Source organism: Echiichthys vipera, assembly GCF_963691815.1.
Source record: "Echiichthys vipera genome assembly, chromosome: 14".
In the NCBI taxonomy this organism is placed as follows: Eukaryota; Metazoa; Chordata; class Actinopteri; order Perciformes; family Trachinidae; genus Echiichthys; species Echiichthys vipera.
The window spans coordinates 25,442,161-25,459,351 of NC_139839.1; the positions used below are offsets into that span (position 1 = coordinate 25,442,161).

General features: G+C 41.2%; 1 protein-coding gene across 1 annotated transcript; it reads right to left on the minus strand.

Annotated features, from left to right (window-relative positions):
* Window positions 1–230: 230 nt before the first annotated feature.
* On the minus strand, window positions 231–8,386 carry vps26bl (vacuolar protein sorting 26 homolog B, like). Its single transcript, XM_083926395.1, has 6 exons — window positions 8,087–8,386; window positions 4,730–4,886; window positions 2,882–3,046; window positions 2,548–2,723; window positions 1,556–1,698; window positions 231–432 (listed from the first exon to the last, which is right to left on the minus strand). The coding sequence occupies exons 1-6, from the start codon at window positions 8,307–8,309 to the stop codon at window positions 295–297; spliced, it is 1,002 nt and encodes a 333-aa protein (XP_083782521.1). The 5' UTR covers window positions 8,310–8,386; the 3' UTR covers window positions 231–294.
* Window positions 8,387–17,191: the final 8,805 nt, after the last annotated feature.

Sequence of the window (17,191 nt, forward strand, 5' to 3'; positions counted from 1 at the left end):
TTTGCAAATTATATTTAAGTGCATCTACTGGGTGAAGACACACACACACACACACACACACACACACACACACACACACACACACACACACACACACACACACACACACACACACACACACACACACACACACACACACACACACACACACACACACACACACACACACACACACACACACACACACACACACACACACACACACACACACACACACACACACACACACACACACACACACACACACACACACACACACACACACACACACACACACACACACACACACACACTTTAGCTGTCATCCTCTGCATTGCTCTGAGTCGGGGTCCTCTCTGGATTGGAGGAGCCTTCGTAGCGCTGCGAGGCGATGATCGCCTGGTGAGACATACTCTTCCTCACTATGTCGCCTTTCCTCCACAGGGTGATCTCCTGCAAACAAACAGGACTAATGATATACAAGCTGCAGTTGGGGATGTCTCACATTGAACCTGCTGGCGGTTGTGACTGAAAATAAAGATATATAGGGAACAAATATCCCTCATGGGAGCTGTTGAATGAAAACAAAACCTGAAGTCTGCTACTCCAATCATGTCCACCTGAATAAAGGATTGACTCATTGGTCAACAGTATGCATGGCTTAATGAGCCGCAGCATATCCTCTATTCAGGGACGGCTGGTGTAAATGTTCTAACAGGGCTAAACCCTCCCTATCTTTTAAATAGAGATTAGGAAATGACTGTGGTCAAAACTTACAACAGATTGTTTTGAATTTTGGTGAAGCCTAGAGACAAAGGTGATGCTCTTTACAGAGTGGAGTCGAATGAAGAATTACTCTTTATTAAAAAAAAGAAATAACAGAAATGCTTGATGCATAAACCAAGTGTGCTTCATTAGGGAGATTGGAGTTCAGTATATGAATGTATATAATTTGACATTATTGTATATAGATCACTGTTGACAGTGTGCCTCTTGTGTTGCCTTCTACTATCAGTGCAGGTGTGCATCTCTGCCAATCGGAGGCACTGACATAACATTCAACAGCCTTTCTAACACAAATAAATAAGTCAAGTGTTTACAAGTTCAGTTTCAAATGCAAAAGGGAAAACTGTGTGCAGTTTGTGTGTACTGATGGTTGCTGATACTGACCGAATATGGCTTCAGCCACAACTTAAAAAGTGTTCACCAGCCGCCACTGCCTCTATTATAACGGTTATATTCATCATTAATCCACAGATTATTTTCTCAATTAAATGTTTACTAAATGTTGAAGAACTGTGAGAAGAAAAAAAAATGTCATCACAATATTTCAGAGCCCAAGGGGACATCTTCAAATGTGTGACCCCAAGCAAAGGTGCTGTAATTCTGTTGAGGTCAGGGTTATTTCAGTCACATACTGTATGACTATGTGCACCGTGAAGTTTAAAGCTGAGTGAGAAGAGAGCGCCAAAACATTTTCAGTCACTATGGCAGAGCACAGAATCACACTGGCTGGATCAGTGACGGCCCTAGGGAAAGTCAACAGATGAAGCACAGAGGACTTCAGCATGCGTACCTGTTGTTTGAAGTAGCGTCTTTCCTCCTCATCTATGAGGACCAGGTTGAGGTAGTACCGCACAGAGAACTTCTTGTTGATGTCCCTCATGGTGGGTGTCATCTCATAGCCGGCTAGAAACAGCCTGATGGGGATGGACTCTCCTGCAGCACGAGAAGCCACAGGCAGATATAGTGCGTGACGAGTGAACTCGCAACACAAACACAGTTCATGACCCGTTCACGATACGGATCCTGATACAGGGGTAACGACTCAATATAAAGCAAAACATTATGATGCTGTAAGCAGGGCGATATATGGCAGATTCAAAATCTAATATTAGGAAATCTGTCATAGTACACAGTCAGTGTGTTTACATGCACATCAGTAACCCGTAAATGGTCGTACCCCGGTTAAGGGAATAATCGGATTATTGAAGTTCCCCACGTATACATGAGAGGGGGTTGAATGGGAAAATGACGGAGTCTTGTCTTTATCACTAGCGTGGGGAAAATGGACAACTTTTGGACAGAATTACCACAGAAACGGGTCTTCTTGGTAGTGATGTTTCTTGCCGTGGTGGAGTCCCCCCTCAGTTTAAAGGTAACGCTCTAATGTTGTCTTTTTCCCATGTTTTCGGGGCCGTTTCTTCCTGGTTTATTTTATTTCCGGGTCAGAAACCACCGCCGCCGAGTGGGGAGGTTGGGTTCTAACCCACGGAGCATGCGCAAACGCGAAACCCGTGAATCCATGAAGGCTGTTTACATGCAGGCATATTTGGGGTACTGAAGGAGTTATCTAGGTAGGCTCTCATTATAATGAAATGGCTACTATGAGAACTAACATCATTACACATGAATACGACTGGGCTCATTGAAAGTCTCATCTTTAAAGTCCATTTATTCAATTCTACATTGTTTATGGACCCCAGTATGCAGAAATATTCAAACACACCATTTAAGAATAGGCAGCAATAACACAGTTACTGCATGCAAAGGACTGTGTGTTTTTACCTCTGACTGGCGCCCCATCCATGATTTCATACTTTGCTATGGTGTCGTTCTCGTGGTAGACGTTTGGCCCTGTGCCAGTTGTCTCCCGCTTGATGATGTCAATCTCCATATGTTTGATCTTAATCCTCACCAGCAGAAAGTAAATCTTCCCTACAATCACATCTTTAAGGTGATACCTGCAAGCAAAAGGTACGATCTGTCAAAAACCAAACACTTGTTTCCCTTTGTTTTCTCTCTTTTCTTCTGTTAACAGGCACAAAAAACAGGTACAATTCTTACAAACAAAGAACTCAAAGAGTTATTTGAGTAGATAATTGTACAAAGAAAATCATACTTGGATTTATTGTACTCAAACTCTATGTGTAGACAGTCCTCGATCCCCACTTCCATCTTGATGGAGGAGTTGAGCTCAGGGTAGGTGCTGAGTGTGTGTACCACAATGTCCAGCTCTTTGCTGATGTCATTCAGTCTCCGGCTTACTGTTGCCCTCAGAAAGTAGCTGGAATAAATAAAAAAAGATCATATGGCTATGAAACACGAGTACAAGAGAGTAACACTTCAGTATAACCACTGTGGCCCTGGCAGGCTGGGCTGCTCAACAGAAGTTGCTGGATGGATAAAAACGGGAAGACAAACTTAAAGTCTGAAAAGTTTTGCAGGAGAAAGGCTGTGTCGTTGTGAAGGTGCATCCCCTTCACAGTGGCCACATCAGGACATGTTAAGGTTGGTGTTGATGTTGTACAGCTGTACAATTACCAGAGGTCAGAGGAATTCTTTTGAGACTTTTGGGGAAATGAGCTTATTCACCTTCAGTGTCTGTGTTAAATATTGAGCTACAGCCCAGAGACTGTTAGCTTAGCAAAAAGAAACACTCTGAAGGTAAAGGCACCCCCGAAGCTCATTCATTTATATGTTATATCACGCTTGTTTCATCCTTACAACAAACAAAATGGACAAAAATAAAAACAAAAACATGGTGTGGTTTTATGGGTGTTAACAAATACTAGAGTGGTATTAATCTTCTCATAGGACTTTTGGCAGAAAAGCATTTAGGGTTTCCCTAAATGCTACACAATTCCTTGAACATGTTAATGTTTCTTAGCATGCTAACTTTACCACTAATATGTGAACTTGCTATTATTAACACGCATAGAGACACTAGGATGACAAGTATTGCAAAAGTATGTCAAAGATGTATATTCTGATGAGGTTACAGTGGTTTTACAGTGACCTCACAAATCACAAATTGGTGATTTATGAAGTTTTTCTGTTTCTCTCTTAAAAAGCTCCCATATAATGCTCCTTTTCAGGATCATACAGGAACATGTTTGCATGTTTAATGTTCAAAAACACATTATTTTTCTCATCCTGTCTGTCTGAATATACCGTCTGTCTGAAACGCTCGTTTTTAGCGCCTGTCTCTTTGACACCTCCTCCACCTGCTCTGATTGGTCAGTATTTCTGGGTCTTCCACATCCGCACTCTTGATGTCTCTGCGCCATCATTGCAGCCGGGGAATGACTGTAACGGCACTGTAGCCACGTAGCGTTCTACCTTTATATAGTATAGTTGTGACATCACAACAGTAGAGAAGTCCTCATGGCATGACACAGTTCCTGAATACAGACTGTGGGCATTTCTCTGTGGATTGAGCATTTTCATACTCTTAGTATTTGTATAGCACATCAACCTGTTTCACCTTCATAATAAAAAAAAGACATGGAAATCTCTCTTTTTATAATAAGGGACCTTTAATTCTCATAACTCTCATAATTCTCTGCATATCCATCTGGTAAGTCTGGTTTGGAGATATTTTGGGAAGAGGCAGAAATACTGGTTTCTGATTGGATAAACCATCTGTCTATCACCAACACACGGGCCAAATCAACCAATCAGATCACTGAAGCGTATGATGTACTAACAGCGTGGAGGCAAAGCTCAGAAAGTAAACAACATGTGGGTAAAGGATATTTTTGGATGGTTTGTGTAACATGAATGTACTGATCAAAGGCCCAATTTCAGGAGCCCTGTTCATATTCAACAGAAGGATCCAGAGAAAAAAGCGTTGATCATGCCACGGTGCCATTAAACAGAAGTGTGAGCTGCATGTGAGAGATTTCTACATAATATACATTGCAAATACTTCAGACACACCATGCACAGTGCACACAGCAGAGCTTACCGTAATTTGACATTCTGACCGGTGTAAGCCTCGTAGGGTTTCTCCACATGTGTGAACTCAAAGTCAAACGTCTGTGACTGTGTGAGCTCCCCTGGCCGAGCCAAGTCTTTCACAAGAGACACAAACTCGTGGTGGTTTCCTCTGTCATAGTACAGCTCTAGAAAAGACAAGTGAGCAGCATCAGACAGACAGTGGAGCACTCATACATTCACATGAAGAGTTCGTACAAGCTTCTCCTTCAGTGCTGATACCTAACAACAGTTAAGATGTGATCTGAGGACAGAGGAGAACGGCATAAGATTTGTCTTGACTGTTGTTGAAGTCAAATCTGTTTCATTGTTTTACCTGAAGGAGGATCCTCCTAGGCTAATGAGCCAGTCGTGACTGGGCCATCATAGTTTAGCCACTTACTAGTCTTGCATAGTCAGACCCATCTCCACTGCACTGTTACGCTACCGAGGTATGCTCTGGCTGCACAAGTTATCATTCTGGGATAGGGGGGAAATAATACTCTGTCTTGTTTGTATTTCTTTAAACCCTCACAGTCGTCTTGGGTGGAGCTAAGCCCCGGATCCAGCGGTGGTGCCCTCGCAAAACAGATAGAAGTAGAGGAGAATGCCTGACATCCGGCTTCATCCCAGCGCTGTACATCCAGAAAGCCAGACTAATCCATGCAGATCTAAACAAACTGATGTGAGGCAGCCTTTGTGTACACCATATTAACTATTTCAGCTTTTATTTTTTTACAAAGGCCACCTTTAAGGCTGCCATTTTGCCCGTCTGCGCCTGATCCAAAGTACTTCTGCTTTCTTTATTTGGAGACAAATGGTGGTGAGCATTAAAAAGGGGAAAGGGAGGGTTGGGGCAGTGATGGAAAGTGTCAAAACGCATTTAGGATTTATTTAGAGTGTGAAAATGACAAAAGTAAGCAAACTCAGCTAAAATGGGCAGATTGCATTTTAATAAATCACGAAAGACATGAAAACAGAAGGGTATGTACCTTTGAAATGATGAAAACAAGCTGTAGCGAGACTGAATGAGGGCCTTTCTCTTTTAAATCAAATGGTCCCTGCAGCTGGCCTTACACAGTGCAACCTTTGTGCAATTAGTCGCAGATATCAAATGATTTCCTTTACTGTTTTACTTCAACACAACTAAATAATCACCATGTAAAGCAAACCTAATGTTCAGATTTTGTTAGAGTCCCAACACAGTACTCTATTTTGATTAACAGATATGTTACATGATTTTACATAAAGTGTTCAGATCTGTGACAGAAATACAGCAATGTACAAATACTCATGTGTTATCATCAAAATGCACTTTTATCAAACGTAATAGTACTCATTATCCAGCTGAAAGGTACCACGCCTGTCAATGTTATTTTTTTTTATTTTGAATCAACATGTCAACGGCATTTTAATGTTGCAGCTGGTCAAGGTGGAGCTGCATTTAACTACTCAATATATTACTGGGCCCTTTACCCTGTAACAAATAACATTTTATAAACTCATTATGTGTATATGTTTGTATGTTGAAATCCTAATTTGAAAAGTAGGCGTAACTAGTAACTATACAAATTAATGTAGTGGAATAAAAAGTAAAATATTGCCATCTGAATTACAGTGGTATAGATAATCAGCAAAGTCAGTCATTTCTTCTTCTTTTTTTTAACTTAGAAAGATGCTGGAATATTTACTCCTGTTATTAGGCTAATAGCTATTTGGACTATTGAAATTCCCCCTTTACCTGATTACCTACAAAGTCTGTTAGATAACTTCTTTTAGAATTCATTTGAAACGACCTTACACCTCTCTACGTCAGAAAATGGCTTTCATCTTACACCATTTTCCTTCTGTGTCCCATAAAGCCCCGGTGACAGTGCCTTCTGTTTGAGGACCTGTGGACCTCACTGATGTTAGAATGGTGAGGTCATTAAAGACCTATCTTTTTAATTTGAAGTAATGTTATTAGTTGTTAATGTCATTTTTGGGTCTTGCAAAGTTTTATATGTTACCGTTTATCTTTTTTTGTGGTTTCAATTTCACTGTGAAGCACTTTGGGCTGCATGTTTGAATTTAAGGTACTATAAAAAATAAAGTTGAGTCAATTAAATACATTTATTTGGTTAGATTCCCCCACAGCTGAATTCAGCTGGTTGAAAGGTTGAATATGGAGAATGAGCAGAACAGCTCCATCTAATGTCTCAAGATCGTTGTCACAACAACAAAAAATAAGTCCAGCAGTCAGGTTGGTCAAACCCGGCCATGTAGCTACAGGAGACCAGAGTTTGTTTGAGTCTGTTTGAACCCGTCCCCTCTAGAAAATTGCACCATAAAAACAAGGATTGCAAAAGGACTTTGACTGACAGTTAGCATTAGCCGTTCCAGCTAAGTAAAGATGAAAGTGATGTTAGCGATCAAGGAGAAGCGTAGCCATGTGGGCGTGCGTTTTAATGGTGTTTCTCTCCTTTCTCTCAGTCCATGGAGTGAATGCTCGGCCTATAGTGACTCTGGTTTTTGCCCGTCTGTCCGCTCACTCAGCTGCTGGGACAAATAACGTCCCTTTGCTGCCTACAGTAGCTGCAACCAGCAACGCCCAACGCTATTGACCCTTTCAAAGATGTAATCATAAACATCCAAAACAGTCCTAGTTTATTTCCTGTTGCAGTGTATGTGAATGACGTCAGATTACAGGAAGTTAAAAAGGAACACGACTGCTGCCTAGCGATGGATTTACGTTGAAAAGATCTATTGGCTGCTACAATGTACACCGAACGTGACAGAAAATGAGTCCAAAAAAAGAAAATAAGAAATATCATTAATTCAGACTAAATAGATTGATTTTTTTTATGGAAAAGCACTACTTTCATTCTGTACCCCTCAGAACGCCCCGTGGGTGTATTACTATTACTTGGAAAAATACAGTTTTTAATAAACATTCTACATATTCAACCTTTAAGTTTGTGTCTTGTTCAGCCACTTTTACAGGCAACCTGCTACCAATTGCATTATATGTGAGGTCAGCTCCGGCCTTGAACCCATTATCTAGCATAGTAACTCCTTAGTAAGAAACGGAAGAGTTGTAATGTGACAGAACATTTAAGAAGGGGGTCAAAGGTCAGGGAGACAGCCAGCCAATGGCTGATGTGTCAGCTGACGTTAGCTCGCGCACACGACTGTCACGAGACCTGACACTTCCAACTGACACTTGTTCACAAAGCGGGACGGTTTGTTACAGTGGTCCACACGGTACTCATTAGGACACGTTTAATAAAGTGCAGTGTGGGTGTTCCGGAGTGGAGTGAGCTGATCTGTCAGCGGCTCAGCGTGAGACGCAGGCCCGCCAGCCGCTCACCTATCTGGCCGATGAACTCAATCTTGATGCCGTTGTGCTCCAGCCTCTTCCCCGGGTACTTGAGCGTCACGTTGACTTTGCCCGACACCGTTTCTCCGTCGTAGAAGAGAAAGTACTTGTCCTTCCTGCCGTCTTCGCTTTTATGCTCCGCTTTCTTTCTCGTCTCGGCGTCATTCAGAACTATGTCGAGGTCCGCACTTTGACCGAAACCGAAGAAGCTCATCGCTGCTGGTCGGTCAGGTGTCCCTGGACGTGTTCTTCCAGCACTCCCCGACTTTCTGCTTCTGCTGCTCCTGTAACGCTTCCCTGATTATTCAGTATTTCGACTTACAAGCGCCCGAGTGCGCATGCGCGGACAGTCACGTGAAGGAAAACTGTATTTACTAATCTGATTTTTTTTCTTTTTTAGCTTTTGGTATAAACGTGACTCTCACTGCAACACTAACACAACATTATCTGGTCGACTGCGGCATTTTAAATACTTGTTTTTATGTTCTCGCTACAATATGGCTGCACTTTTTGGCGCAGTATCAACAGGCGGAAGGAGGAAGAAGAGTGGGTTTTGCTCCCCGCGGTACGACCTTTCAGGTACTCAGGTACTTTCATTAGGGTTGTCATCTCCTGTAGGCAGGGCGGCATGGTGTCTGGTGGTCAGCACAGTCGCCTCACAGTAAGAGGGTTCTGTGTTGAGTTTGCATGTTCTCCCCGTGTCTGGTGGGTTCTCTCCAGGTTCTCTGGCTTCCTCCCAAAGTCCAAAGACATGCAGGTGTTAGGTTCATTGATGACTCTAAATTGCCCGTAGGTGTGAACGTGAGTATGAATGGTTGTATGTCTCTGTGTTTCTCTATGTGCCCTGTGATAGACTGGCGTTCTGTCGAGGGTGGACCCCGCCTCACGTCCGATGTCAGCTGGGATCGCCCCCCGAGACCCCGATAGGGACAAGCGGTTGAAGATGGATGGATGGATGGATGGATCTCCTGTAGGAGTGGGCTTCCCTTTATTGCTCGCACCAGCTTAAAACGAAGCAACCCTTCACATCACAGGGTATGGCTTTCATATGAGTTAGCAGTTCTTAATTTCGGGCTGAAATGTTTCAAAGTAAAGAAATCCAAAAGATAAACCGTTCTGGTCAAACATCTGCACATGTAAGTGCAATAAAACAGTGCATCCTCCGTACAACCAGTGGCGGATTAAGGTGGTCAGGGGTCCCTAGGCTACTGGTTGTTTGGGCCCCCCACATTATTAATCATGCTTTATCAGGGAAAAAAACCCTAGTACAGAAGAAGGAATTTCCTCGAGTAGATCTTGGTCCTGTTGTTCTTTCAGTCATTGTGCTTGTCTTTTTTGTGCTCTATCACTTTTCCTTTCTGACAGTTTGCCGCTGTACTGTGCATTAACAGTTAGTGACGTATCATTGACAACGAAACTGACCTTATGAACCCGGCCACATGACTGGGTAAATGTGTCCTATATCTATCCAATCAGTGACATGATTTTTTAAAATGTTTCTAAGGGCCCAAATAGGAGGCACGTTTTTCCCCCCAGCGTAGTAAATTAAAACAAATTTAAGTAGTCTGGCCAATCCGGAGGCTGCAGCCTAGGCCAGCCTGTGCATTAATCCGCCTCTGCGTACAACCACTACTGTTGCCATGGGTGTTACCATTATAGAGCTATTCGATTTTTACTTGTAGTCCGTATATTGACTTATATTGATACACTGGCCATTAGTGGAGGTATGGGATGGGAGCCTCCAAACATCATGTATACGTGTCAAATGCTTCAGCATTGGAATCAACTTGTGAGGTTTCTGCTCAGAGCATCACTAAAAAGACATTTGATTGGGACATTTTGCATGGTCATTTCTGGGCAAATGAGATCAAATCTTTATTTTATTCAAACACCCTGCCGTTCATCATTTTCCAGAGTAGGTTACTTAGTGACAATGTTTCTCATGTATGGTGAAAAGCAAAATTACAAACCTATTATCTCATGAAAAATAGCTATAGTGTAGAACTTTATGTGAAGTATAATTAAAAAAAAACACCTTTTTTGTAGCAGATTTTATTTGACAAGCCCAGGGGGCTTGTGACCACCCATTGTCTTCAGAACAGCATCAGTTCTTCTACGTTCACTCACACAGTTTTTGAAGGAACTCTGCTCATAGGTTGTTCCAAACATCTTGGAGAACTAACCTTTAGATCTTCTGTGGATGTAGACTTCCTCAAACCCTTCTGTCTCTTCATATGATCCCAGACAGACTGGATGATGTTGAGATCAGGGCTCTGTGGGGCCAGACCGACACTTCAAGGACTACTACTTCTTCTTCTTTATGCGGAAGAGCTTAGTTTACAGCCAAACAGCCAAAGTTCTTAATGACATTGGCTGTTTGTTTGGGCATATTGTCCTGCTGCAGAATACATCTTGGGCCAATCACACGCCTCCCTGATGGTGTTGCATGATGGATAAGTAACTGCCTTGTATTTCTCAGCATTGAGGACACCATTAATCCTGACCAAATCTCCAACTCCATTTGCAGAAATTTAGCCCCAAACTTGCATGAACCTCCCCCAGGCTTCACTGTTTCCTGCAGACCCTCATTATTGTAGCGCTCTCCAGCCCTTCAGTGAACAAACTGCCTTCTGCTACAGTCAAATATTTCACATTTGGACTCATCAGTCCAGAGACCCTGCTGCCATTTTTCTGTACCCCACTTCCTATGTTTTCGTGCATAGTTGAGTCTCTTGGCCTTGTTTCCACTTCTGAGGTTTGTTTTTTTGGCTGCAACTCTTTCATGAAGACCACTTCTGTCCAGACTCCTCAGGACAGTAGATGGGTGGACCTGGGTCCCACTGGTTTCTGTCCAGACTCCTCAGGACAGTAGATGGTGGACCTGGGTCCCACTGGTTTCTGTCCAGACTCCTCGGGACAGTAGATGGGTGGACCCGGGTCCCGCTGGTTTCTCTCCAGACTCCTCAGGACAGTAGATGGGTGGACCTGGGTCCAACTGGTTTCTCTCCAGACTCCTCAGGACAGTAGATGGGTGGACCTGGGTCCCGCTGGTTTCTGTCCAGACTCCTCAGGACAGTAGATGGGTGGACCTGGGTCCCGCTGGTTTCTGTCCAGACTCCTCAGGACAATAGATGGGTGGACCTGGGTCCCGCTGGTTTCTGTCCAGACTCCTCAGGACAGTAGATGGGTGGACCCGGGTCCCACTGGTTTCTGTCCAGACTCCTCAGGACAGTAGATGGGTGGACCTGGGTCCCACTGGTGTCTGTCCAGACTCCTCAGGACAGTAGATGGGTGGACCTGGGTCCCACTGGTGTCTGTCCAGACTCCTCAGGACAGTAGATGGGTGGACCTGGGTCCCACTGGTTTCTGTCCAGACTCCTCAGGACAGTAGATGGGTGGACCTGGGACCCACTGGTGTCTGTCCAGACTCCTCAGGACAGTAGATGGGTGGACCTGGGACCCACTGGTTTCTGTCCAGACTCCTCAGGACAGTAGATGGGTGGACCTGGGTCCCACTGGTGTCTGTCCAGACTCCTCAGGACAGTAGATGGGTGGACCTGGGACCCACTGGTTTCTGACAGTTCTGAGCTGATGGCACTGCTGGACATCTTCACATTTTGAAGGGAAATAAGCTTGATGTGTCTTTCATCTGCTGCACTAAGTTTCCTTGGCCGACCACTGTGACTATGGTCCTTAATGTTGCTGTTTCTTTGTTCTTCTTCAAAAGAGCTTGAGCAGGTGTATGACCTGGGACATGAAACTGTCTTACACAACCTCACCTCAGTAGCCTAAGCCGTTGCACAGTAGTGTATATACATATATGCAGAAAAATATATATTTAGCTGAGCTGTAAAATAATTATGTAAAAAAAACTAAACGAAATATAATATTTGAACACTGCAACAGGCATTTTGGTGTCTTATACACCCATGAAGGCTGGGCCCTTTATGTGCATGACACAGAAAAGGAACATTCAATCAATCATAGGCCTAACCTGCTGAAAAATGACAACCTAAAAGATCCATCTGTAGTTCCATGAGTTTTGATTCTTAAACCCTCAGTGTCCTGCCTGATCCAGTGTTGACGATGCTGTCAGTTGATGGGACTGGGACCTTACAGAAGCTTTGAAGCAGAAACTTCAGTATAAGTCTCAATTCTTACAACTTCACTGGGTTCAGGGTCAAGCACATCAAATCCAACTAAATGCTGTTAATAGGATTTTACATGGAAGTGTTCATCTTCGAAGCTACTTTAAGAAAGTGGAGGAAGTCCAAAGTCATAACACCAGAGCCAGTGCAGAAAACTTAAACCTTTATAGATTCAAGTTGAATGAAGTAGCTCATTTTATTGAGGAGGAATCAAACCATTCTTCTTGAAAGCAAACGCTAAACAGTGTATGCCCTGTAGTATTCCTTAAAAGACTGTGGAGATCCTAGTGTTTGTCGAAGCTTCTTTATACTCCATTGATATGGCCATCTTAAACTGGTTTTGCAACATTTATCTTTAATGTGTGCTCGTATGATTATTTTCCCCACTTATTTATGTGGACCATTGCGTGTCTCCGTCTGGATAAAGGCTGACTTTGGAAACCGCAGGGGCAGTAGTGGAAAAAGAAATCCATTCATACTTCTATCCTGACAAAGTCTTATACAACATGTTTTTCATCATTTTTCAGATGAAAAAAAAATATCCTGGGAATGTGATAATGTTGGAAGATGTTTCGACGTGTACTTTTGAGTATCACAAAAAGACCGTCCTCATCCATTTATCCCTAATAACTTTAGAATCATTTCATTCAGAGTTTGTTTACTGGTTGGTCTAATGCAGGGGTGTCAAACTCAGGCCCGTGGGCCAAATCTGGCCCGCGGTGTAATCATATTTGGCCCGCAAGATCATATTAAGGTTCTCTGAGAGCTGGCCCGCGAGTATAAAGCACACACACGTCTCCTTTTCTGTTGACAAACATGAGCATCCATGCTGCCAGTCTCTGCAGACAAACTTAATCCACCCCTCCCCAAAAACACCCAAAAGAAAGATGGAACACAGGAGCTTTCAGCAGCGGTGGGAGGCAGATGATCTGTGTCTGAAGGTAAAGAGCTGTTTGTCACCGTGGCTGTAACCAAAGAATCAAACATCAGAAACACCAGGACAAGAACAAGGACCTGCACTGGAAAGGTTCAACATTACACATCTGGAGAGAAGGAAAACATGCACATTTGGCCCGCAACTTTGTCCCAGTTTTTAAATTTGGCCCATTGTGAATTGGATAAATGCATAAAACAGCAACAAAGTGTTTTCAATAAACAGCCTTCTTGTAATACTTCTCTTTGACTTAAGTACATGTCGAAACATCGTCCAACATTATCACATTCCCAGGATATTTTTTTTCAACTAAAACATGAGGAAGAATATTGTACTAGTTCTAAGCACAAGAGGGCAGGAAAACACCGTTCTGATGAAGTCACACGCCTCATGAAAGTCATATCAATATCAACTTACACCTCAGTCCTCTGCAAAGCAAAGTTTATACTGGCTCAGAAATCATTGCACATTCTCCACTGTTCAATGAGCTTACCTTATTTAAATTTAGACTGTGTGGAGGTCTGGGGCACCACTTACAAAAGCTCACTGCTCCCTAGTCACAGTTCAAAAAGGAGCCATAAGAATCAATAAAGCAGGTTGATTTTACATGCCCACACTTTAAAGTTCACTGACCTGGTTCACTATCAAACGGCAAAAAATTGTTTACAGCAAGAAACATATTCAAACATTTTTTTGACAGAGAGGGGGGTAATTATGTGAGGGAAAAGTTTAATTTTAAGACACCATCAGTTTGCAAGACTTTAAAAAGTCACTGCATTTCAGTGGCTGGTGTTAAAGCAATGTCCAAACATGGTCCAGTTTAAAAAAAGGTACAGAGGAAAGATTTTCAGAAGGTACAGGGACGAGGAAGGGCTTCAAAAACAAAAAAATCGCTTTGTGTAGAATTATGGGCTATATATTTATGTATATTTACGGTTGTATATCCATATGTATATGTAGATGTGTTTCTATGGATGTTTAGATGTAGGCCTATTTTTCATTTTTATTTCATTCTTTAGAAAAGAAATGAAAGGGAGCAGAAAGAAGATAAACTTATAAAGTCTGCCCCTTGTCAGCATTTCTTTGCAGAATGAATACAAGATAAAAAGTCACTTTTTCTGCTAAATAGCATCATCATATGTTTGTAATAATAGCGCTTTTACACGTTTCTTGAAAATAAAAAGGGATTGAGAAGTTTTAATTTCACTATTTAAATTGTTCCACAGACTGACACCTTGAGTTGAGATGCATCTTTCCTTTGGTTTGATTCTAAACTCTGGTTTCAGAAAGACTTCAGTTACTCTTAACGTGGAACTACTTTCTCTCTTAACAAATCTCTTTTGCAAATTTTCCGGTAATGTATATTGGTGAGCTTTGTACATTGTTTTGAGAAGGCTAAATTCTCGTAATTCATTGAATTTGATAATTTTTAATTGTATAAATATTGGATTTGTATGATCCCTGTAGCCACCTCCATTTACAACGCGAATGGCACATTTTTGTAGTTTGAAGACTGGATCAATATGCGTCTTATACGCACTCCCCCATGCTTCAGTGCAATAGGTCAGATGTGGAACAATCAGTGAATTATACAGCAAAAACAAGGCACACTTATTATCTGATTCTTTAACCTTGTGCAGCCCAGCCATGGTTTGGGATACCTTTGATTTAACATGGTCGATATGGGATTTCCATGTCAACTGTTCATCAATCAAAACACCTAAAAACTTAAATACATGGGTCCTTTCGATCTCCACACCATTTACTGACAATGCTACATCAAAGTCCTTATTTGTACAACTAAAAATCATAAATTTAGTCTTACTTATGTTTAAGGACAGTCTATTTGCATTGAACCATCTCATACAATTCCCAAACTCATGCTCTACCATGTGTAACACCTGTTTTATATTTTGCCAGCATAAAATAAAGTAGTGTCATCCGCAAACAAAATACATTTTAGTAGACTGGAAACCTTCACAATGTCATTGACATAAAGAAGGATTTTGTATTATTGATTTTAACAAACTGCTTTCTTTCATTTAAGTAGCTTGTGATCCATTGATGAGCCACTCTTATACCATATTTATATAGTTTTCTCAATAATATTCTATGATCTAAAGTATTGAATGCTTTTTGCAGGTCAACAAAAATACTAACAAAAACTTGCTTTTTATCCATAGCATTGTTTTTTTCTTCTACCATTTTCAAAATTGCTGTTGCAGTTGAATGACCAGTGCGGAACCATATTGACTATTGTTTAATGTTTTATTTCTGTCCATAAAACTTTTCAGTCTCAACACAAATAGTTTTTCTAAAATCTTAGATAACTGAGGTAGTAGGGATATGGGTCTGTAATTGGAGACATCCTTTTTTAAAAAGTGGAACCACTTTAGCTATTTTCATGTGGTCTGGAAATGTTCCTGTTGTAAAGGATAGATTGCAGATATGTGTGAAAGGCTCAGCGATAACATCTATCATTTGTTTTTATCAGTGACATGTTCAGAGCTGCATAATCTGCATAGGCCTATAAATTATATTATGTTACTTTATATATATTATATGTTATTTATACAATTTTATAATATTGATTATTGTATAGTTAGATTTACAAATTGCACATATAGTGGATAAAAGATACCGACTACAGCAATCACTGAATTGTTATAAAGGGGTCGGGTTAACTAAGTGAAAAAACTTCTTCCTGCTCCTTTTCAGACAGAATAAATTGTATGTTGTTACAGGTTGTTTTTTTTGGTTTTTTTCTCTCTCTCTTATTTGTTAAACTAATTATATTTTGTATACTTTTGTATTCTTTTTTTTTTTTTTTTACATGTCTGAAATAAAAATTCAAATTCTAAGTTATTATTGTTTCCCTTTTGCATTTCTCTCATCTCCAATGAGTGAAAAAACCTGTTTTGTCGTGGCAGTAAGACACCACTAGAGGGCAGAATTATATCACAACAGGAGACCTGAGTTCTTAGGTCAACTTCAGGTAGGGTTTTTTGCATTAATAATAATAATAATAATACATCAAATCAATCTAAAATCAAACATAAAAAAGACACTTTTTATGTCATTATTCAGTATTTTAACATTCCCACGCCTAAGTCAATCTATCCCCATATTATAGCATGATTGTCTTCTGTTTTTAAACGTATTTATGAATTTATTTTTATTCAGGATGGGATGGAAAACTGAAAAAAACTCCAAAAAAAGTTTTCACTGCCAAACAGTGCAGAACTGGCAACACAGACTGGTCAATATCTCTTATTTGTTTATTTTGTAATGATGCTTGTGTCTAAAATTGATAATACAAACTATACTGATACTAAACAGGTTTATCAACATTCAGCTAAGAGTAAATAAGTAAGAAAGTGAAATAAATGAATATATAATATAAAATAATGACAATGAGCTTTATTATTTGCTGTGGGTGATGCAAGATCAGCTCTTGGACATTGTCTGTTAGTCATGTGGTCCAGGAACAGTAGAAAACGAAAGAAAGAAGAATTCCTTTTATTTATCCCGCAAGGGAAATTAATTTTTTTCGCTCCGTTATTATTATTATTATTATTATTATTATTCATGTCACACACACACACAGGCCTGAACACACATGCACAAACAGGACCTATATACATGCAATTAATGGAGAGATGTCAGAGCGTGGGAGCTGCCAATGGATCGATGCCCCGAGCATTTGGGGGTTCGGTGCCTTGCTCAACAGCACCTTGGCAGTACCCAGGAGACGAACTGGCACCTCTCCAGCCACCAGTCCATTCATGGCCCACACATGGCTTCCTGCTACTATTATAATCTATCACCTTAGCTGTGCTTGTTTCCACTATTCTGCTGTATTAACGGCCATAGCATATAAGTCATATTCACATTACTATAGATATTATTATAGTTACTGGAAGTGTGTCTGTCTCTGTCTTTGTGTCTGTCTTTGTCTCTCTCTGTCCATCTGTCCGTCTTTTATCTCTTTCTCTCTTCTTTTCTTCCTCCCCA

Bases quoted from the DNA above. Each gene is read 5' to 3' on its own strand.
- vps26bl (XM_083926395.1), bottom strand. From the start codon at position 8,309: ATGAGCTTCTTCGGTTTCGGTCAAAGTGCGGACCTCGACATAGTTCTG. The intron at 4,887-8,086 runs GTGAGCGGCTGG...TGTCTTTTCTAG, and splicing joins TGAGTTCATCGGCCAGATAG to AGCTGTACTATGACAGAGGA. The intron at 3,047-4,729 runs GTAAGCTCTGCT...TATTTATTCCAG, and splicing joins GGTCAGAATGTCAAATTACG to CTACTTTCTGAGGGCAACAG.